The 20,166-nt window shown below is 33.6% G+C and overlaps 1 protein-coding gene across 3 annotated transcripts; it reads right to left on the bottom strand.

The window, feature by feature from the left end:
- Positions 1–4,469: 4,469 nt before the first annotated feature.
- On the bottom strand, positions 4,470–17,376 carry LOC104108588 (probable E3 ubiquitin-protein ligase ZFP1). Of its 3 annotated transcripts, none has more exons than XM_033659269.2 (7): positions 17,232–17,376; positions 16,886–16,979; positions 10,523–11,388; positions 9,731–10,098; positions 9,503–9,604; positions 9,153–9,320; positions 4,470–4,967 (listed from the first exon to the last, which is right to left on the bottom strand). In XM_033659269.2, the coding sequence occupies exons 3-7, from the start codon at positions 11,340–11,342 to the stop codon at positions 4,821–4,823; spliced, it is 1,605 nt and encodes a 534-aa protein (XP_033515160.2). In that variant the 5' UTR covers positions 11,343–11,388; positions 16,886–16,979; positions 17,232–17,376; the 3' UTR covers positions 4,470–4,820. The 3 variants fall into 3 exon arrangements, with proteins under 3 accessions (XP_033515160.2, XP_070033303.1, XP_070033302.1); XM_070177202.1 differs by having other exon boundaries at positions 10,580–11,388; XM_070177201.1 differs by having other exon boundaries at positions 16,886–16,926; positions 17,232–17,345.
- Positions 17,377–20,166: the final 2,790 nt, after the last annotated feature.

Below are 20,166 nucleotides of genomic sequence, written 5' to 3'. Positions count from 1 at the left end.
TCAAGTGTTTATCATGTCTCCCCCTCATGTTAGAAAAACTAACTTGCTTCCTCAACTTTGAAAACCTATTTTTTGTATGTTATGATGTTAATCAAAATATACACCGCACATCAATAATAATAAGATGAAATTATTTGGTTCCTCACCCTGAACCACTTATGAGGGTAGAATGTAATATACTTTCGTATATTGCGTATATCAAATTGATATAGATAACTTTGTTCTCATAAGCAATTGCTTGCTATTAAGTGGAGGCAGTTAACATATTATTTTGCTAAACTAACTGTGATTAAACCAACTTATCAAGATGAATTGTCTTGAATAGAAATTCTGAAAATTATGCTCTAAATTAAATTATTGAGCAAGTTACTTCGCAAGGTTGTGGCTTAATAATAATCACATATGTAACCATCTCATAAATGCATCTTATGTGGTATACATGGCAGGTGAATGAGCCCATATTCACCTTTGATATTTCCGGCATTCATGGGATTCAATCCCAATTTTAGTTGGTCTATTAATTAATAAGAACAAGCAACATAAGAGAATTCGTAAAGAACTTTCTAGTTCTTTAATATTTACCCATGTGAATTTCTCTTTTATTCTTGCACATCATACTTAAATTAACATTGCAAAATTAATTATGCCAAAGGAATAAATTATCAATATTGATAAACTTCAGGTTTACACCATGACATGTACAATTATCAATAAACTTCAAGTTTATTATGATATGGATTTTTATATCAATAAATTTTTACTTTATTGTGACATTCTTTTATTTGTGTAGTACAAACTGGAGAATAAGGCGGGTAACTTTTCACATACATATTACCCCGCTACAAGTTGTAGTAATAGAAGATATTAACTTTTTTCTTTATTTATAATCTCAATATAACTAACCACTTTCGTGAATACTTTAGAAACTAAACAAGTTTCTTTGAGACTTACTACGACATAATACATTATTGATAATCAATTTTATTTTCCCAAAATAGTAATAACTGGCTCTTCCAGAGCTCTCAATTAATTTTGTACTACCACATATTCATCAATATCCATATGGTAAATATATCTTTCAAAGAGAGTTCCACCATTATGGTTATGGTCAAAATCATTATAGGCAAGATATGTTGATTCCATTACTTTTACCCTGTAATAATCACATTGCCATAGTATTTTGGCATAATCACCATATGTATGTGATCAATGACCATTCATGCCATAATAATAAAATTATTTTTTTATTTCATCTCAAACCTCTTTCTAGAGGTGAATGACATATTCACTACCACTAGCACGTTCATATTCTTCCAAAAATAAATATGTATTCATAAATCACATGTTGTCATATTCACATCATGAATGGACCATAATCATCTATATGTGCTTTACAAAATCTCATGTCAAATCAATGATAAATATTACTTTCACATAGTGAAGGATTATTTTGAAAATACTTATTGTTCTCATTACCACAATGATGATGATTATAATTTCATCTATTGTCACGTGCACAACCATTGATACTTCACGGTAATAATTTTATCTTCTTTCAGACTTATTACATATTGCTACCACATTCTCTTAAGGGAACGAGAATGAAATAAATTCAATGGGACGGGTTTCCACTTCTTGTGCTCATAATCATACATGAATTTGATCATAGCAAGATATAAAAATTTTATCACTTCGTGTGGTTATAATTTCTCACAAACTCTATTAGAGTTATAATTAAAACTTATTGTCCATGCTTGTATTTAAAATCAAATTAGAATTTTAAAGAGAAAAATGAAGTAAAATACTTACCTTAAATCCAGAATTTATTCCTGAAGTAAGTTCATGTAATAATTGACAATCGTTATGCTTAATATTATGTACAAGCTAAGTACCTGCACTTATCCCAAAGTCTGGTGACCACAACAGATGCCTAGTATAGGAATATCAATGCATTCACACAAGAGGCTCATGCAAAAAGTCTCGTGTTGATAACATGTTATAAAACAATAAAAGAAGAAGAAAGGTATTGCAGAGAAATGTAGAGAGAGAGTTCTTATTGATTTGGGATGAATTATAATGGATAAAACCCCTCTATTTATAGGAGAAAAGTGAATTAGCCACAAAGTAACAAACTTTAAAAGCTCTCTAAAAGATAGGCATTCACCTTAAATACAATTCTATTTATAACAATTAAAAAAAATTTCATTAAAAATAAAGGAATAAAAACATGAAGGTAAAAATAATATTATAAACCCCGGGAGAGGTATCTGAAATGATCTATTAACAAATTGCTAAACTATGAAGAGGAGTTTTCAGAAACCACTAATGTTTAATGGCTATTAACTTCCTATAGCTATCATATACATAATTACTTCCTATAGCTACTATTCAGTTGTTACGGTAGTGTATTCGTTGTATTCGCGGTGATGTATTCATGAATACAGCAGCAAAAAATGCCTAAAATCATGGCAGTCCAACTGTACGCGCATGTATTCGCGCTGCTGTATTCATGAATACAACAACAAAAAACGACTAAAATCAGAACAGTCCAGTTGTACGCGCATGTATTCACATGTATTCGCGCTAACAAAAAATGCCTAAAATCATAGCAGTCCAGCTGTACGCGCATGTATTCACATGTATTAGCGTCATGTATTCATGAATACAGTAATGACAATCACCTTAAAAATAGGTATGTCCAGTTATCTAATAACGGAAATAATATCAATTAGCGTGATACATTCCTAATATAACTCAACAAAATCAATTCTAGCATGCCTCATTATCAATCCAATTAATTAGAATAATTTTTTAGTTGTATATAACTGTTGTATTTAGTGTGTTTCAATATTTTTTTACTGTTGCATTCATTAGATTTAATGTTTGTATTTACTGTATTCGATATTTTATATTCAGTATATTCAAATGAATTTGTATTAACAGTATTTTAGTCAGTCCTAATATATGTTATTACTGTTGTATTCAATATATTTTATTGGTTGTATTCACTGTATTTCTATTTGTATTCAGTGTATTTTACTGTATTTTAAAATTAAATGTATTCACTGTTATTTTCTGTTCTATTTTAATGTTTGTATTCAGTGTATTTCAATGTTTATATCTTGTATTCATGTATGAATACAAGTGTATTCAGCTGTATTAAAAAAATATAAACCTTCAAAATACATATATATATGTAAAAAATAGTGTATTTATATGAAAATATAATGTATTTGAGTGAATTTGTACATAATACAATGTGTTTGTATCATTGTATGTGATTAAATAGCAAAGAAGGAAAGAAAGTTCACCGGAGATGGTATTTTATGGCCAAGCAAAATATTGTATACATTGTATTAAAACTAAAAATGGAGACGAACAAAAACCCTAGCCCTCAAAATCTTCTCCGGCGTAAAAAATATTGCAGTGTCCGTGTAGAGGAATCCATTGTAATATCCGGCGTAGAAAAAAGCCGCAGTCTCTTTCTTTCTAATATTGTAGTACAAATCCATTGCAAATATCCAGCGTAAAAACTAAGCAGTACAAATCCATTGCAATATCCGGCATATAAAACTAAGCAGGTATTTTGCTCGAAGGGAGAGGAGAAAGAGACAGAGAAAGAAGAAAAGTTTTATTGGGATTTTGAGAGAGAATCGTGTGTTAATTGAAAGAAAGAGAAAAGGAAGAGAGAAAGAAGAAAAAATCTCGGAGAGAATCTTGTGTTAATTGAAAGAAAGAGAGGAAAAATATAAATAGCGTATTTCATATCTCAATGTTAGTATATACCATAAATACCTATTTTGCTATAAAATATAAAAGGTAGCTATAGAAAATAATATTTTAAAATAATTTTGGTTTATGATAAATAGAGTATATACCTTTGCTATATGAGGTAAAACTTCCAACTATGAACTATACAAAAAAATTGGCATAGTTTGACTTGGCACAAACTTTAATAAATAAGGGAAAACTTTTTGAGATACATGGTTTTAAATCTTTCATTAGTCATATCATTTGTATGAGTGTAAAACTTTTGAAACTTGTGGTTTAAATTTTAAAATACTTCCTATTAAGCATTTGTATAGCTATAAATACTCCATATTAAGAAAATATTGAAATCAATCTTTTTGAAACAGACTAATAAGAAAATAGTGTCAAATATTTTTGAAACAGGGTAGTATTTAATTAGTTTTTAACCGACTAAACAAACTCCAACGAATTTTTGGTCTCTCAGGTATTGTAAAAGTCTGATTGTAATCCTTGTAATATTCGATTAAACACATGAAACGTTCCATTACTTAAAATGTGCACTTTTGATCCCTTTCCGTGCGGATATTCACAAATTTTCAGAAATTATTAGCTATGTATAAACAATTGCACCATATCAGAACTATGCTAGGCTATGCACGAAACTGCTTCCAGAGAACCCATTGCTAACAAAAATCATAGGCAAACATGTACAAATCTGCTAACTTGAATCCACCATTTAAATCTGGATATCTCCATCATACACAACGCATCACATTAATCCATAAAGGATACAATAATCATGCGCGGTCGAACCAAAAAAATGTTACATGTCTGTACAAATTCACAATTATGCACGGTTCAGCAAAATTAAGGGGTCTGTACAAATTCAGGTGACAAAATTAAGGTCACCACATACATGCTTTGGACATCTAGCCAAGTATATACAAATATATATATATATATAATACAGGTTCAGGAACGTTTCCTCTTGTTAGAGAATAAATATTTAGCAAGAGAAGCAAAATGTCCCACTCTTCCAAATTATTCATCCACCAACCAACTCCCTGTATTCACAATTTCTTTCCTGCTATTGACAATCCTGTGGATTTACAGATGGGACAAGTGTTCTTCACGACCAACCACTTCTTTACACATTCTGCATGATATTCATGCCCACAATCAAGAGTTCCTATCTTTTCTTGGTCATCGTAATCAGCCTGAAAGCAGAGATATAAAGATACTCAAAAAGAAAGGAAAAGCAAAGAAATGTAGCTCCACAGGGAAGCACAGCAAAGAATTAATAGCACATAATTGGATAATAATCATGCATTACAAATCCAAGACAACATAATACGATACACAGCATTCTATGGAAAAGAAACATCGCAACAATTTGGCTGGTGGAAATCCAAAAATTAATGATGTCATCCAACTGAGATGGTAAGCAAGCTTATAAAGACTTAGGAAGGAATCCAAAGCATCCTCTAGTAAACTGTTGTCAACAATTCAGCTGACAGTGTAAGCTCTTTCTTACATAGATACGACCTAAGATCCTAGTATAAGTTTTCTAAGCATAATCTTGCAACTACACTTGGTTCTTATAATTGGATATCAACCTATTCTTTCTTCAAAATATTCTATACTGTCACTTCTAGAGTTACAAGAAAATATAGGAAAAGAAGACAAAATCAATTCCAAGCGCAAAAAAGTTTTCCATGTGGATGGATTTGCAAAATCATTATTTTCTTTACTAGGAGGAAGATAAAGCATTATAAGGAGACAGTGGTGCTAACTTCATATTTCTAATTAATAAAATTTCTCACCCACTCGACTTAGTTACCAAATGAAGCATCAAGCGAAATTTCTTTAACCGTGGTTTTTCTAATTAGATGTGTTCAATATTTTTCTAATCCTAAATTAGTAACTAGTAATCTTGCCATTAGTTTCCAACTTTATAAAAAAGGGCAGCTCGGTGCACTAAACTCCCACTATGCGCGGGGTCCGGAAAGGGCCGAACCGGACCACAAGGGTCTATTGTACGCAGCCTTACCCTGCATTTCTGCAAGAGGTTGTTTTCACGGCTTGAACCCGTGACCTCCGGGTCACATGGCAACAATTTTACCAGTTACGCCAAGGCTCCCCTTCAGATTCTAGCTTTATAAATTAACTTTAAAAAATAATAAACCAAGGTCGGAATGAGAGAGAAAATAAGAGATAGGTAAATTTTTTTGGGGGGAATTGGAGGGGTAATGCTTTTAAAATAGGATTTAGAAGCGACTACTTACATTACAAAAAATGGTGAATAGAAGATTAATGATTATGAGAGTGAAAACAAGAATAACTATAAGAACATAAACTAAGAGATATAAGAACATTTCCTAGGAAGTTGATTTAGAATGGAGTTGAACATAACAAATTAGAACCTACTAATCTGGTTGTATGTGCAAGAGATTAACACTTTGTCTACAATGGAGTTGAAGTTCACAACAAATTAGAACCTACTAATCTGGTTGTCTGTGCAAGAGATTAACGCTTTGTCTTGGTTAGTGTGCTTAAACAGGACCTAAAATAAAATGATCGGAGAAAAGGAGGGCCTCATTTGTTTGCACTTTATATAGGTCTAAATCTTCAGATCTCACACATTAAGTGTGTTTTTTAAATTTTACAACCACTTAATGGGTCTGAATAGGTCTGAATTTTTAAGATCCATAACAGAGACTTAATTTCATTAAGATGTTACTATCCACATTCATAATTAATTATCGCCACTGCTCACCATTATCAACTAGGGAAAAGGGCCAAATATACCCCTCTACTTTCAGATATTATCCATATTTAACCTCAGTTATACTATCCGGCCAAATTTACCCCTACCGTTATACTATCCGGCCGAATTTATCCTTACCATCAGCAAACTTTTAAAAATCACCCCTTGATCTATTAGGTAATCAAAAATCTCCCAATTTCCTTTTATTTAAGTCACTTGTTGTTCTTCTTGCTCCACTATTTTCAGAAATTACTATTAATGTGAATGCTAAAGGTACTAGACTATACAAATTATTCATGGATATTTTTAATTACCAATGCACCAACTTCTCTTGTGATAACGGGTTTGGAATTGGTTTAAAAAATTTATTATTTTTCAACCATATACACAACGTAGAATTTAGTGGGTCTATTTATTGTGTATTATATGTAGCTACTCATCATGTATGTACATGTATATTCAAATATATTTTGTTATTGTCTGGTTAGTGTAGAGTTCGATCGACTAACTTAAGAGTGCACAATACGTAGGCATTTTATTAAAGCAAAGTTGAATTCAACAATGTAAAGTCTTCAAGGAACTTCAACTTCTATCACTAATACTTGCAAAGTCTCCATACCTTTGGTGCACCGAATTCATTAAAGTTGAGGTGTTGTAAATACTTTTGAAATTTGACAAGCTACGTAATTTAGATTCTTCAATTTACTATACTTTCTTTACGAACTGTTGTATTATTTTAATATTTCTATCTCTTATTTTTTTTCCAATTAAGAAAGCAGGTAAATTGCCAATTATTTCAAAAATAGTGGATCAAGAAGAAGAATAAAAGACTTAATTAAAATGATTTGGGAGATTCTGGGCTCTGTTTTAAAAGGCATTTCTGAGGCGAGCCCCGGGGCGAGGCGTACCAAAAACGCCCCGGGGCGATGGTGTGGGGCGAAAGTCTCAAGAGGCGTACTCCCCGCAATTTGGGGCGTACTCCCGGGCGTTCGGGGCGTACGCCCGGGCGTTCGGGGCGTACGCCCGGGCGTTCGGGGCGCGTTTTTTTAGTAAGGAGTAAGCCCCAGAGACTTTTTCAAATTAAAACAAAATTTGTTGAATTAGTCCTTCATAAAATACCCAAATTCTCACAAGTGAGTTTGGTAATTACTCAAAAGGTTTAAAAAGGAGCTCAAAAGTATTAAATTTAAAAGTAAAGACCTTTTTTATTGATTCAAGCCCTAATTCATGGTTTTCTCAAATTTTTATCTTGTCCGCTAGTCTGCTAATATCTTCCAAAAGCAATGAATATTTAATTTTTTTTACAAATACAAAGAGAACTACATTTTTCTTCATAGCAGCAAATTCAAAGTTCAAATTGCAGGTTAATCATCCTTTTTGTTCCTCTATATAGAAAACTTTATTCTTTTAGACTTAAATTACTTGTGCTTGTAAGTAACGTATAATAGATTGTTTTGATTAATTTTTTTGTGGGGATGGAGCACACATATATATAGTTTTCTTCAATTTTTATGCAATTTTACCTGTTTATAAATATTAATTGTCATTATATTATTTTATAAAATATTAAAAATTAAATACCTATGGGGCTTACGCCCCGCTGAGGCATATGTAAAACGCCCACGCCTTTTAAAACACTGATTCTAGGTCACCTGACGGATTGAGGAGTAATTTTTAAAAGTTTGTTAATAGTAGGGGAAATATGACCGAATAGTATAACGGTAGGGGTAAATTTGTCCGTATAGTATAACGAAAGTTAAATGTAGACAATATCCGAAAGTAGAGAGGTATATTTGGCCATTTTCCCTATCAACTACCACCGTGTACCACCCACCACCTCCATACTCAACCACCACCACCGACTACCACTATCATCAAGTATAATTCTCACCATCATCATTATTGACTACCACCGATCACCACCTCACCATTATTGACTACCACCACTCACCACTCCCATAATTATCAACTACCACCGCCACAGCCACCATCATCCTCAACCACAACCATCCACCCACCCACCTCAACAACCACCACCCCCACCACCATTATTAACCATAGCAGTCAGTACCCACCATTATGAACTACCACCACTTTCCTCAACCACCACCACCACCATTATCAACTACCACTGCCCACCATTCTCAACCATAGTCTCCACCAATCAATACTAGCTACTAGCTCGAGCCACCACTATCAACCACCGCCTCTAGTCGGCATCAACAAACATCACCGTTAGTCATCACTACTATCAACTGCCATATATTTGTTTTAAAAAATAATTTGTTGATAAAATATTAAGTAAATTAGTATTTTATTTAAATTTTATATTTATTAATTTTTAAATAAAGATAAATTTTATTCATTCAAATATTGAAAAAACAAACAGTCTTAATCATTTAGTATTCAAATCTTAATACACATCTTAACATTCAGATGTGTATTCAGATGTGTATTCAGACTTCAAATTCAGACATCTTAATCTTAATACACATCTTGATATCCAGATGAGCATTCAGATTCAGACGTCTTAATCTTAAAAAAACAAATGAGGCAACAGAGCCATCCCAACGGTAATCCCTGCAAATATCATAGGCAAACCTACTCTACTCAAAGTATAAATAAGCACTAATACCTGGCATATGACACAGAAATCAGTTTCGTGATCCACACATGCAGCAGTTTCCAGAAGGCAGGGAATTGCAGGGGACGAAAATGTTCTTATTTTCAAATGGCTAATGATTATTTCATCTGACAATCCAGTTGTTACATTGCCAATCTGCTCCCCCAGTGCAAGAAGCTCCTGGTAAAGAATTTTAAAGTTGCAGAAATTTAATTATTAGATGTTATGCAAACTAATTGCGGAGCAGAGAATAATACCGAACTAGTAACTAACATAAAAATAAAGTAGAGAATTAGCATATACTCATCAACCATCACAACAAATGTTAGACAGTACATCTAATCGACAAACCTATTCCTCACCTCATAGGACATGTGATCTATGTCCAAGCGCATATCTCTGTGCTGATCAATGGGGAGGTTATTAACTTCACGGTAGACTGGAATATCCAGCATTGCCACTCCCTACATATAACAACCAAGAAAAGATAATCCCACTAGCATTCAATCCCATAATTTCAGATGCATCAAAATAGACAATAATATGACAAAGGAAGTGATGGGACATGGTCAAACAGATAAAAGGTTTACATCTTCTGGCAGAACTCTCATGTTAGGAAGGTTCCGATGTCTAGTATTCCGTTCAAGCATGATAGCCCTTCGATGAGGTCTGTACAACCCAATGCCAGTTGGTAGTGAGGGCATATATCTTGGCCCTGCCTCTACAGCGCCTTGCAGTAAGTTAGTGGTGATGTTGGACGAATTATTTGGTAGGTGTCTGCGTGAGGATGCTGTCATTTGCGGAGGGAAGGTAATAGTCTGTCCTCTCATTCCTTGAAAATTAGGTGGCAGATGATGAAGGCTTGGGTGCCCTTGAGGAATGGGTGGATGTTGAAAACAATTTAAACCTCCATTGCTGGATGTTATTTGATAACCTTGCACACCCATGTTTCCAGCATCTACGAGTAATAGAGAAAAGCAAAACAGATGTAATCAGTTCCTGAGGTTCCAAGTGACATCAATTTCTCTTCTTTTTTTTTTTTTTTGGGGGGGGGGGGGGGGGAGAGGACGTTACTGGAGGAGATATAGAAAAAGGTGGGACACATGCAATCATTTATCAGAGTCAACTTTTAGCAATTAGAATCAGCAAAGGCAAAAAGAAAATAAGACGTGTTTTCCTATGGATTTTTCCAGGCCAAAAGAAGCTAAAAGAATTTTTTTTTTTTTTTTTATAAGGAAGGAATCTAATAGATTCATTGTTCAGCTGGATGGTATGCCAGTAGCACATAAGAAAACAAAACTTTAAACAAGGAGAAGATTAGCAACAGTAAACCTAGGGAAAATAGATCCCTAAATCTCAACTAAAAAATGACCATAAACTACCAGGTACATAGGGCAAAGGAGCAGCATGATTCCAGGCCCAAGTTTGAGTCTCACTACCATTGCTGTTAAACTGCACGTCCAACCAAGGATTGCCAAGCAACTGATGGGCTTGACCTACATAGTTTCCTTGAAATAGATGATTATTGTTATGTGCTGCGACGTTATCTGGACCACTAGTACCAGATCTGTTACTCATACTTCTCGGTGCTCCATCTTCAATGAATGATGATGAATTGCCTCCATAATCTGGTGGTGTAAATGATGCAGCATCCATTAAAACATCAGATTCGTGTGCCCTTGTAATCACTGGACCAACAGAAGAACTGGAGCCCGCCAAAGCATGATGATACTGAAGATTCGCAGGGATTCCTTCAGCATTCTTTCTCTTAAATGAGCCTCTGATATCATCCATGTAATGATTGTTCCTTCCATAGCTGTCTGAATTCATTCCAAGGATGTTGTGAGAGCTTGATTGACGCTGATCATGTGGCCCATGATTTATTGGAATGGGGAAATCTCTAGAAGCGGATGGAACAGCCATGTAGGGATTGTAGTGATTTGATGAAGCAGAAATGGCAAGGTCAAGATTGGTGGCTGGATGCTGATGTTGAACCGCATTGTACTGTGTCACCCCATGCTGATGGTCTGATACATGGTGCAAATAGATATTACCAGCATTTCCAGGAGCTGGTATTACTGTGTGAACATTAGGCTGTGGTAAAGCCGCTAAGCTCCCATAAAATATGCAAGGCTCAGAATGAAAGAACTCTTGACCCTGCTGATCTGCTTCCAAATTAAATATATGATTACCGTGTGACATACTCCTTTGGCCTATCTTGGTGGTTTACAATTTTTTCGGGTGATGCCTGCTTGGAGGAGAACAAGCTATCAGACGTACTGCATTGTAGTAATATCATTGACTAAAGCACTGCGTAAACTTCATAGATGGCCAACTGAAAATCATTTATTTAGAAAGTTGTGTGATAACCATTTCTTTAGAACACTGACATTTAGATCCGTGGACGCTTATTATTTCAATATCTTTCTCTAAGTTCATCTCAGTAAGTGAAGTTCAATATTGACTCTAAAACTTAGCCGTTCTTATTCAAGATATTTAGGATCCACATCTTCGATTCAGAAAATTGAGCTCGGCTAACACATCATCAGCTCAATATAACACTAATGACCCTAGATAGGAGAGCATGGAGGTCGAGGATTAGGGTAGAAGATTAGTAGGTCATCGAGCCATTTCCCTCCTTTCTGTGGGAGAGATTTAGAGCACCCTATTTGTTCCCTCTTCTCCTTATCAATTTTAGTATTATTATTCTATTATTATCTTATTCTTAAATTTTATTACTAGTATTGTTTTTTTTCTCTGGTTATCTTTACTATTTTTGTTGTCAATACTTTTCGTTTCTTCAGTATTTTTATCATAGCTTTTCACTCTTGTATTTTTTAAACCTGTTTTGAAAACGCTTTTCTTGAGCCGAGGGTCTATCGGAAAAAGCCTTTCTACATGCTCCCCAGACCCCAATCATGGGATCACACTGGGTAGCCACATAGCTGATTGTGTTTTTTCTATAGTAGTTTTATGCAGTAAAAGCAACCAAACCGTATAGAAATAGAAACAATACAATGAACCGAATAAATATGGCATGCGGAGACTTAGCAAGCTCTTCTTCCTGATTCAGAAAACAAACACGTCAACCAATAAATTTTTATATTTTTATCAGTAATACCTCAACCTATTATTGCCGAATACACTACTCATGAAGGGTATATCTTCAAGATGGCAAACCAAATTGCATAGAAAACTATTGGACCCATCATTCATCTTCAGATTGAGCAAACAGGCTGCGATAGAGAGATCACTTTATGTAGCAGAAGCACAAAGATGAAGATAAACAATCTTTCTAACTTCACCCGTCCCAAAAATCAAGAAGAACATCAGTTCTAGCAGAGAGCAGCCATTTCACCGAAGATATAGAGATCTCCATTCTGGTGGTAGATATTCAGGCAGGGGAGTGACACTGATACACACTGCCCCAGAAAACAATGAACTCAGAAGGATGCTAATGTAGAAGTTACATTAAGGGGTTAAGGTGGAGGGCGTGGGTTTCACTGATGGAGGAAACCGATATACACCATAAATATGATGATGTCTTAAAGTCGCCATAAGTAAAGTACGACTAAACAAATAAAACAGATTGGAAAGGAGAAGCCGTTGATGTTTGGTAGCACTTGGCAGTAGGGTTTTAATTCATTAGCAGTTTAGCACAATGGAGTCTTTTCTGTTGCAATAGAAAAGCATTAGAGGGCCAAATATTTTCGATTTTATTGAGTCACAACATGGCTTTAGCAGAACGGAGTCTTCTGCAGTTTTCAACCAAAAGCACCCTTGTGAAATCAAACCAACTAGAACCCATTTGCAGCTAGCATACCAAAGATTCCACTAGTCACTGTTCTACCAAAATTAGAGTACGGATCTTATATGTATTCATAAACTCTTACATAATCGAAATAATAGAACACATAACCTTTTAACAAAAACGAAAAGAACTCATAACCAACAGTTCTGAACCACTCAGATCTCCTAAATATTCATAACTGTGAACTGGATTAAAATAATTGATATTGTTACACTCTACTTAAGTGATACACATAATTGCCCACATTCATGAAATCAAAACGAGTTGCCAATTACATGTCATAGCTTTACCTCCAAACAACAAAGTGATTTTAGAAATCAGCAATAACTACTCAACCAACTCCTAGGTAATAGTAATTATTGTCATCCTTAAACAGAGATGAGGACTTATCAGCAACCCATGCATCCATGGCCAAAGAGTAATAACATCAAACAGTGACTCACAGACAACTTCAATTTACTAGAACTAGTAAAGATATATCATCTGTATAACCTTAATAAAAAGGAATTAGCTAATTTTTTAAGACGCATTCTTTGCTCAAACCACGTTTCCGTCTGTTTCAACCAAACGGAAGATGAAGAAAAGTAATGTAAAATTACATCGGTGTCTTCTGCCTGATCATACAACATAGATGCAAACTCCTACTTTTAGCAAGTAATGACCAAACCTCTTTCCCTTGTAACCATTTCCACATTTATGTATCCAAATATGCGTTAAAATGCTGAGGTCTCCTTCCTTGTAGCTTCCTGATATATTAAATAAAGGCACACAGAAAGAACACCAATTTTTCTTTTTTGGATATATCTTTCAGATTTGAAACTTCTGACCAATTTGACAAACCAAATAAAGCTTCACACTCTCACAGTTGTCGAAAAGCCAACTCTGTTCTGAATTAACATTCCTTCCCAGTAATTTTCCTATAGCCATTTAAAAAAGCATATAAAAGTCTCGTGATCTACAACAGTCCATGTGTCCTTATTTTCATTTTTATTTTTATTTTTGGTAAGTAAAATGAGTACCTACATAGGCCATGTGTCCTTAATGAAAGCTATCATAGAATGCAAAAGAAACTTCTATCCTCACATATTGCCAAATAGAAATTCCTTTTCACATAAACAGAAAAAATTCACACAAAGAGAAAAAAGCGAGAATCATAGAGATGAAGATGAGAACTTGGTATATAATCACAACCGTTTAACTAACAATAAGAATCAATTCCAAATAGTAGATAACAGGTCCAATTAGAAACCAAAAAAGAGAAGACCCATCTTGCAGAGATACTTATTCCAGTTTTAAAAACCCAAAAAATACAATTTAATATGTGATGATTGACAGAAGACTCATGGTTAAAGATGAGTAGCATCCAACTGATGCCACTTGTGTAAAACTCAAATATATCTTACTAGTTAATTTGCTCGCGCTTCGTGCGATTAGATATATATCTTTTTGTAAATTTTGTGCTATAGAAGGGAATAAAAAATTTATAATACCAAAATCAATGAATGCTATACTCTTAATACATACACATGAAAAAACTGAAAATCAAATGTATAAGGATATAAAAACACAGTCAATCATGTAAATACCCGTGCATAAATTATTAGTAACCTTTTTATGTTTTGTTCTTTTTACCATCCAAATGAAAACAATATAAAATGGGTAAATCACGGTACTAATCTCTATCTCCGCGCTAAACACCAAACCCAGAAAATTCATTTCTAGTTATCCATAGATGGAGCAAATCAAGAACCAGACATCACAATATTAATCTTTGCACTAAACCCCAAATAGTGAAAATACAATTTGTTGTTATAAATAAATATTTTCTCCTTTAACATGAATTTTGATATATTAATAAACATCTAACGTAATCGACTTTATTTGTTAGCGATATTTTTCATTTTCTGTTTTAACTCCAAAGTACTTTTTACCATTGAATAAAAACACATTCGTTCATTACAGTGATATCAACCACTGAAAACTATCGACTAAAATCTTTCTTATTTGCAATGTAGTAGATACATTGATGTAGACTGGGATTTGGTATCAACTATCAATATGTTGGAGCAAATGAGAAAGTACCTGATGAAATCTACCACAGATTAGTCCAAAAATATCAAGATCTTTCATTTCTCTACGCATATACACTTACCAGCTTTAAGAAAATACTTTGAACGATAGAACTTACCCACCTCCACCCCAACCAACCCTACTTTCCTCCCTCTCAAATCCCAATGTCGAAACCACTGATGCCAACCAAGAAGAGCTATCCACTACTCCACCATCCCTAGCAAACATCTGTCACGGTATGATACTATGCTTCTTGCACCAAAGCCCGAACTGTTATCTATTCTCTTGCTTCCGTTCTTTCCTTGAATTAGCCTTTTTATTTCTTCGTCTGAAACTCATGAATCCTCCCACCACAGATCTTTCAGGTTTCCCGGCAGCCTCACTCGGACGCCAGCATCAGCCATCTTTGCAGTTGGCTTTATAATACCTTCCAATCCAGCCTGACCTACATCTTGTCTTCTTGCCAGTTATTACCCGGTTTATATATATCTTTCAAGGGGTTGTCCTTCATAAACCATTGGCACGATTAAAAGTTGTTGTCTTCTACTTATTTTCCCATATAACTGTTATACATAATGGTCAGTTATGGTAAATGCCCCAACCTTTCACATTCTAAACATCCTAGTGTTTCCCATTCTAGCATTAATCATGAAACAAAAGAAAGAGGTTGTTTAGGTAAAATGAGAGAAAAATGACAAAAAAGATAATAGCCATTCTGGTCTAAGAGAGATGCCATATCAGCACTCTTGAATTGCAACCACTATGCACAGGCTGGTTTTCAGTTATGATCACCAGTCCTAAAGTCCAGCTAGCTAACTTTGCGAGTTTGGCTTTGCATTTCTTGTGGAGTAACAAAATAACAATGTTTAGAGAAAGTCATGGACAGAAAAAATAATGGAGATATAAAGAGAAAGAATAGAGAGCAGAAAATAATTAATTGCTCTCCTATCTGATGCAAAGCAGCAGGCAATCTAGGACATAATCTTCACAAGATTAGAATGAACATTTCTCTTAGACAAGATAGGAGGAGTTGTTTGTCACCTATACATGGTACATTTCTTCAGGAAACACCTATCAACCGTCATAGAGCTAGAACACGCAGTCAAACATACTCTCGCTTCTGAACCTACTTTAAGTAACTTAAAGAACCTTTAGGACAAGGAGTAGCCAAGGCAGAGATCTAACCAAATCAAAAGAAACCCAATTTCTTAAAACCTAATACATCAACGTACACCCAAATAACCCCGGATACTTTTTTTATATAAGGAACACACCTGGATAAAATCTTGAATTTAGTTTAGAAAAACAGCCAAACCCTACATTAGGACTTCAGGATTAAATCATCTCATGTGTGGCTACTAGAGGAAGGGAAGCCTTGGCGCAACAGTAAAAGTTGTCGTGTGACCACGAGGGCACAAGTTCAAGCATGCAACTAAGGCTGCATGCATAAGACCAAATGTGGTCCAACCCTTCCTCAGATCCCACAAATGGTGGAAGCTTAGTACACTAGGCTTCCCTTCTTATGTTTAGCTACTAGAGGAGTGGGAAAGACAAATTACACAGATTTTAATCAACTGCTTCAATTGCTAGTCAAAAAACACTACCCAGAAACTACATGAATTATTCAAAAGTCTCCAAACCAACTTAGTGAAGGAATGTATATAAACAAATAATAAATCACAAGACCTTGATTATTGCCAAACCCCATCACAGAAAAACCAAGTAATGCGGGCATACATCCAAATAGGAACATAGAAAACATAATCTTTTAGCATTGTTAAGGTCAATGTAACATACAACTTATACACAATCACATGCAATTCATGGATGAAAAAAGAAAAAATATGGCAAATCGAAGCCTGACCTTTTTGTCATCCAAATATCGACTTCTTTCCCAGTTGTGGCCTTTAATTATAACTAACAGAAATTTCAGATAAATTAACTGCAGTGGGAGACCCCTACATAAATAAATAAAAATTAAAAATTAAAAACAATAAAACCCCAAAATTTGGATTAGATATCAAAATGGTGATCAACAATCAGCAAATTGAAATTTTAACAAAACCCCACAAAATATTTGCTTCCTATTGGACCCTTTGCATGTTAAAAAGAAGAAAACAAAGAAATAACTATACACTACCAATTTGAAAATTTCATGTAATTAAAGATAATAACTAAAACTTTTAATCAAATGGGTTACGAAAACTAACCAAATTGAGGTTGATCAAGGCGATCGATAGATCCCAGAGGGAGAATGGAGAAGAGAGGTTTCAATGGAGAAAGTAAAATTATTTACGGTTAACTGCTAATTGGCTGTTTGATTCTCATATTAATATTAATTGGCCACGTTATTTCTTTTAGTAATTTATGTTGTCATCCTTAACAAGATAAGACATTCGAGGGTATTTGAGTAATTGCGCTCATGTAAAATTCAATACTATTATAATGTTTATATCGCTATTACAATCTCAAATTCTATGCTAAAATTATTATTTGAATCCCAGTAATCACACGATCCCTTAGAAATTAAAATTGATAAAGTGTATTTAGAAGTGCATTTAGACATAAACTTTTATTTACTTAGAAGAAGAATATAAAACATGAAGAGTCGTGACGAGAAACTAATTTTTCACATAATATATACCAAGAAATCAAACTATGAGTAATGTTTACTTGAAGTTCAAAAGCTAAAATTCACTCTTCACAATTACTCAAGATATGAATTAAAATACCAAAGTATTTTTTCATGTCTAATGGTGCACTTAAAATCACGTGAAAAATGGAAAGGTAGACTACAAAACTCGATTAACACCTACAAATTGACTGGCTTGACATTATGTTTATTATTTAACGAATTAATAATTTGGCTTATAATGCTGACAGTTTAACCAATAAAGAATATTTTTTGAGTGCTGAAATATCTTTATTTTCATTAACTCTATACATACGTGTATAATATATATTAAAAATCTAATGGAGAAATTTGATGAATTTATTAGTAAAAAGTTGCTACATCGTAAAATTTGAACTTGTAAAATTATGATTGGAATTATAATATTTAAATTATTTTTTACCGGTGAAGCACTCAAGACTAGCTTAATGGTCAACAAAATAGGTGTAAACCTTAAATTTCATCATAAATTAAAAAATTTAACTTTCTTTCCATCGACTTAAATATTGATAGACAGAATAATTCGATACATATGATGAAAAAAGATTGCAAATGCATTTAAAAATATACTAGCTTAGTTGAGGAGGTGAAGTGAGCAAAATGCTTTCTGCCACACAAAGAGTAGGTCCGATGCTTGCACTGCTAGCTAACTGCTCGTGTGATTTCCCTTTCTTTGCAATTTACATAACCGTCGTCCAGGTATATTCTTATTTTGAAACATCACAAAAGGTATATTCCCAAAACTAGAAAAAATGAAAAACACAAAAACACAATTAAGTTATGCATATTGTTCTATATAGCTAGAAGTTCAATAATTCGTACAGTAGATAAAGTTCATATATATATATATTCATCAGGAAATTATTTCTAATGAGAATTTTAAGCACTAAATTTTGGATAACTTGAATGAAAAAGAAAGTAATATATCAAAACGCAATACTAATCAGCAAATAATCAATTTGGTTCTTTTGTTATTGTTAAATATGGAAAAGCAGATGATTGAATGATCAAAGACGACATATGCACAATGACAGAATAAAAATAATCCAACAATTTAAGAAATACATAGTAAATAAAATGGTTATATTTGCAATTGAGTACTTAATGGCCATGGGATAAAGCTACAATACCAGCTATTTATATAATTCGAATTATGAAATTATGATGATAATTCTACCACCCTTGTATATACATTCCCATTATTTTTTACGCCAAACTAGGGTCAATATTTTGTTTGAAGCTGTTTAATTAGTTCCTTGAACGACCAAAGCAAAGTGCATTTTGTTAATTTGGAAAAGCATCATTCATCTTAGGTTGTACAACTTGTAAATATGCTTAGTATCAACTTGTAAGACTTTTGTAAGTAGTGAGTTTTTGGAATCGTGACAGATTTAGAATTTTAGACTCTAAGTTCAAAAATACAAAATGAGAACTCTATTTATATTTATCTTTTCTAAACACATATAAAAAAAAGTTCGATTTAAAGTATTATCAAACACGCAAACTCATTGTTGGATTTGTCACTATAATTGCGGGGATCAAAAAATATCTCAAATGTGAAAGATGGAGAATGAACTGGTTATCAGTTGAAATGAATTAAAGCATCGAATTATGGGGGTGCATTAGTTTATGTATCTTTTTGACATGTAAAGAGTAATCAATTGGAAAAGCAGATCGAATCATAGTACCAATTATCACGCAAAAAATGGTTAACTACTATTACTACCAAATTCAATGTGAATAGGATTTCAAAGAAGACCATGTTGGATCAACTAAACAACCAATATACCCATAATTCTTTGAAGCTTCCATTGCTAAATTTTTTTTTTTTTTTTTTTTTGGTTTTCCATTATGGGTTGGGATTTCGACTAATTCATTAAATTTGCGATGTGTAAAGCTCGGTAAAATGGAAACACTTTCCACTAAGAAATTTCGTTATTCCTAAAACTCAAATCCAAAAACTCTAACTAAGATAAAAGAATCATATTAATCCACCATAATTTTCGGTATAACTAATTAAAGTGCTTTACAAGATTGCGATTTGCTGTAATGGGAAGAGGTTTATTGCGGCTTTGCACGGTAGATTGCACAGCTCTTTTCCCACATGGTCTCCAAGTTTAAATCTGTTAAAAGTGTTATTATAAAATAAAAACAAATAAAATTTTAATCATTGCACAACCTCTCCCTTGATGCTACGTATTCCTTCTCTTTAACTAGTAATAAATATTTACATTGTTTATTTCTCCAATTCACAAATAATTCAATAGATACCTTATACGATTAATTAAACGACTAATGTGTAGTGTGTTAGGTTCAGAGTATGTGTCTGATTAAAGAGAAGAGTACACTGCATGAAAACAAATGTATAACTTATTGAAAATGAGTTGTTTAATGCGTATAAAACATATGACAAGAATAATTGCTCGCATTAATTGCTTTAGAGTTTTGGCAATATTCATCTATGACATACTGTA

Source organism: Nicotiana tomentosiformis, chromosome 6 (assembly GCF_000390325.3).
Source record: "Nicotiana tomentosiformis chromosome 6, ASM39032v3, whole genome shotgun sequence".
NCBI classification, from domain to species: Eukaryota; Viridiplantae; Streptophyta; class Magnoliopsida; order Solanales; family Solanaceae; genus Nicotiana; species Nicotiana tomentosiformis.
Note: the sequence above shows the minus strand (reverse complement) of the source record. Positions and strands in the feature narration are given on the sequence as shown.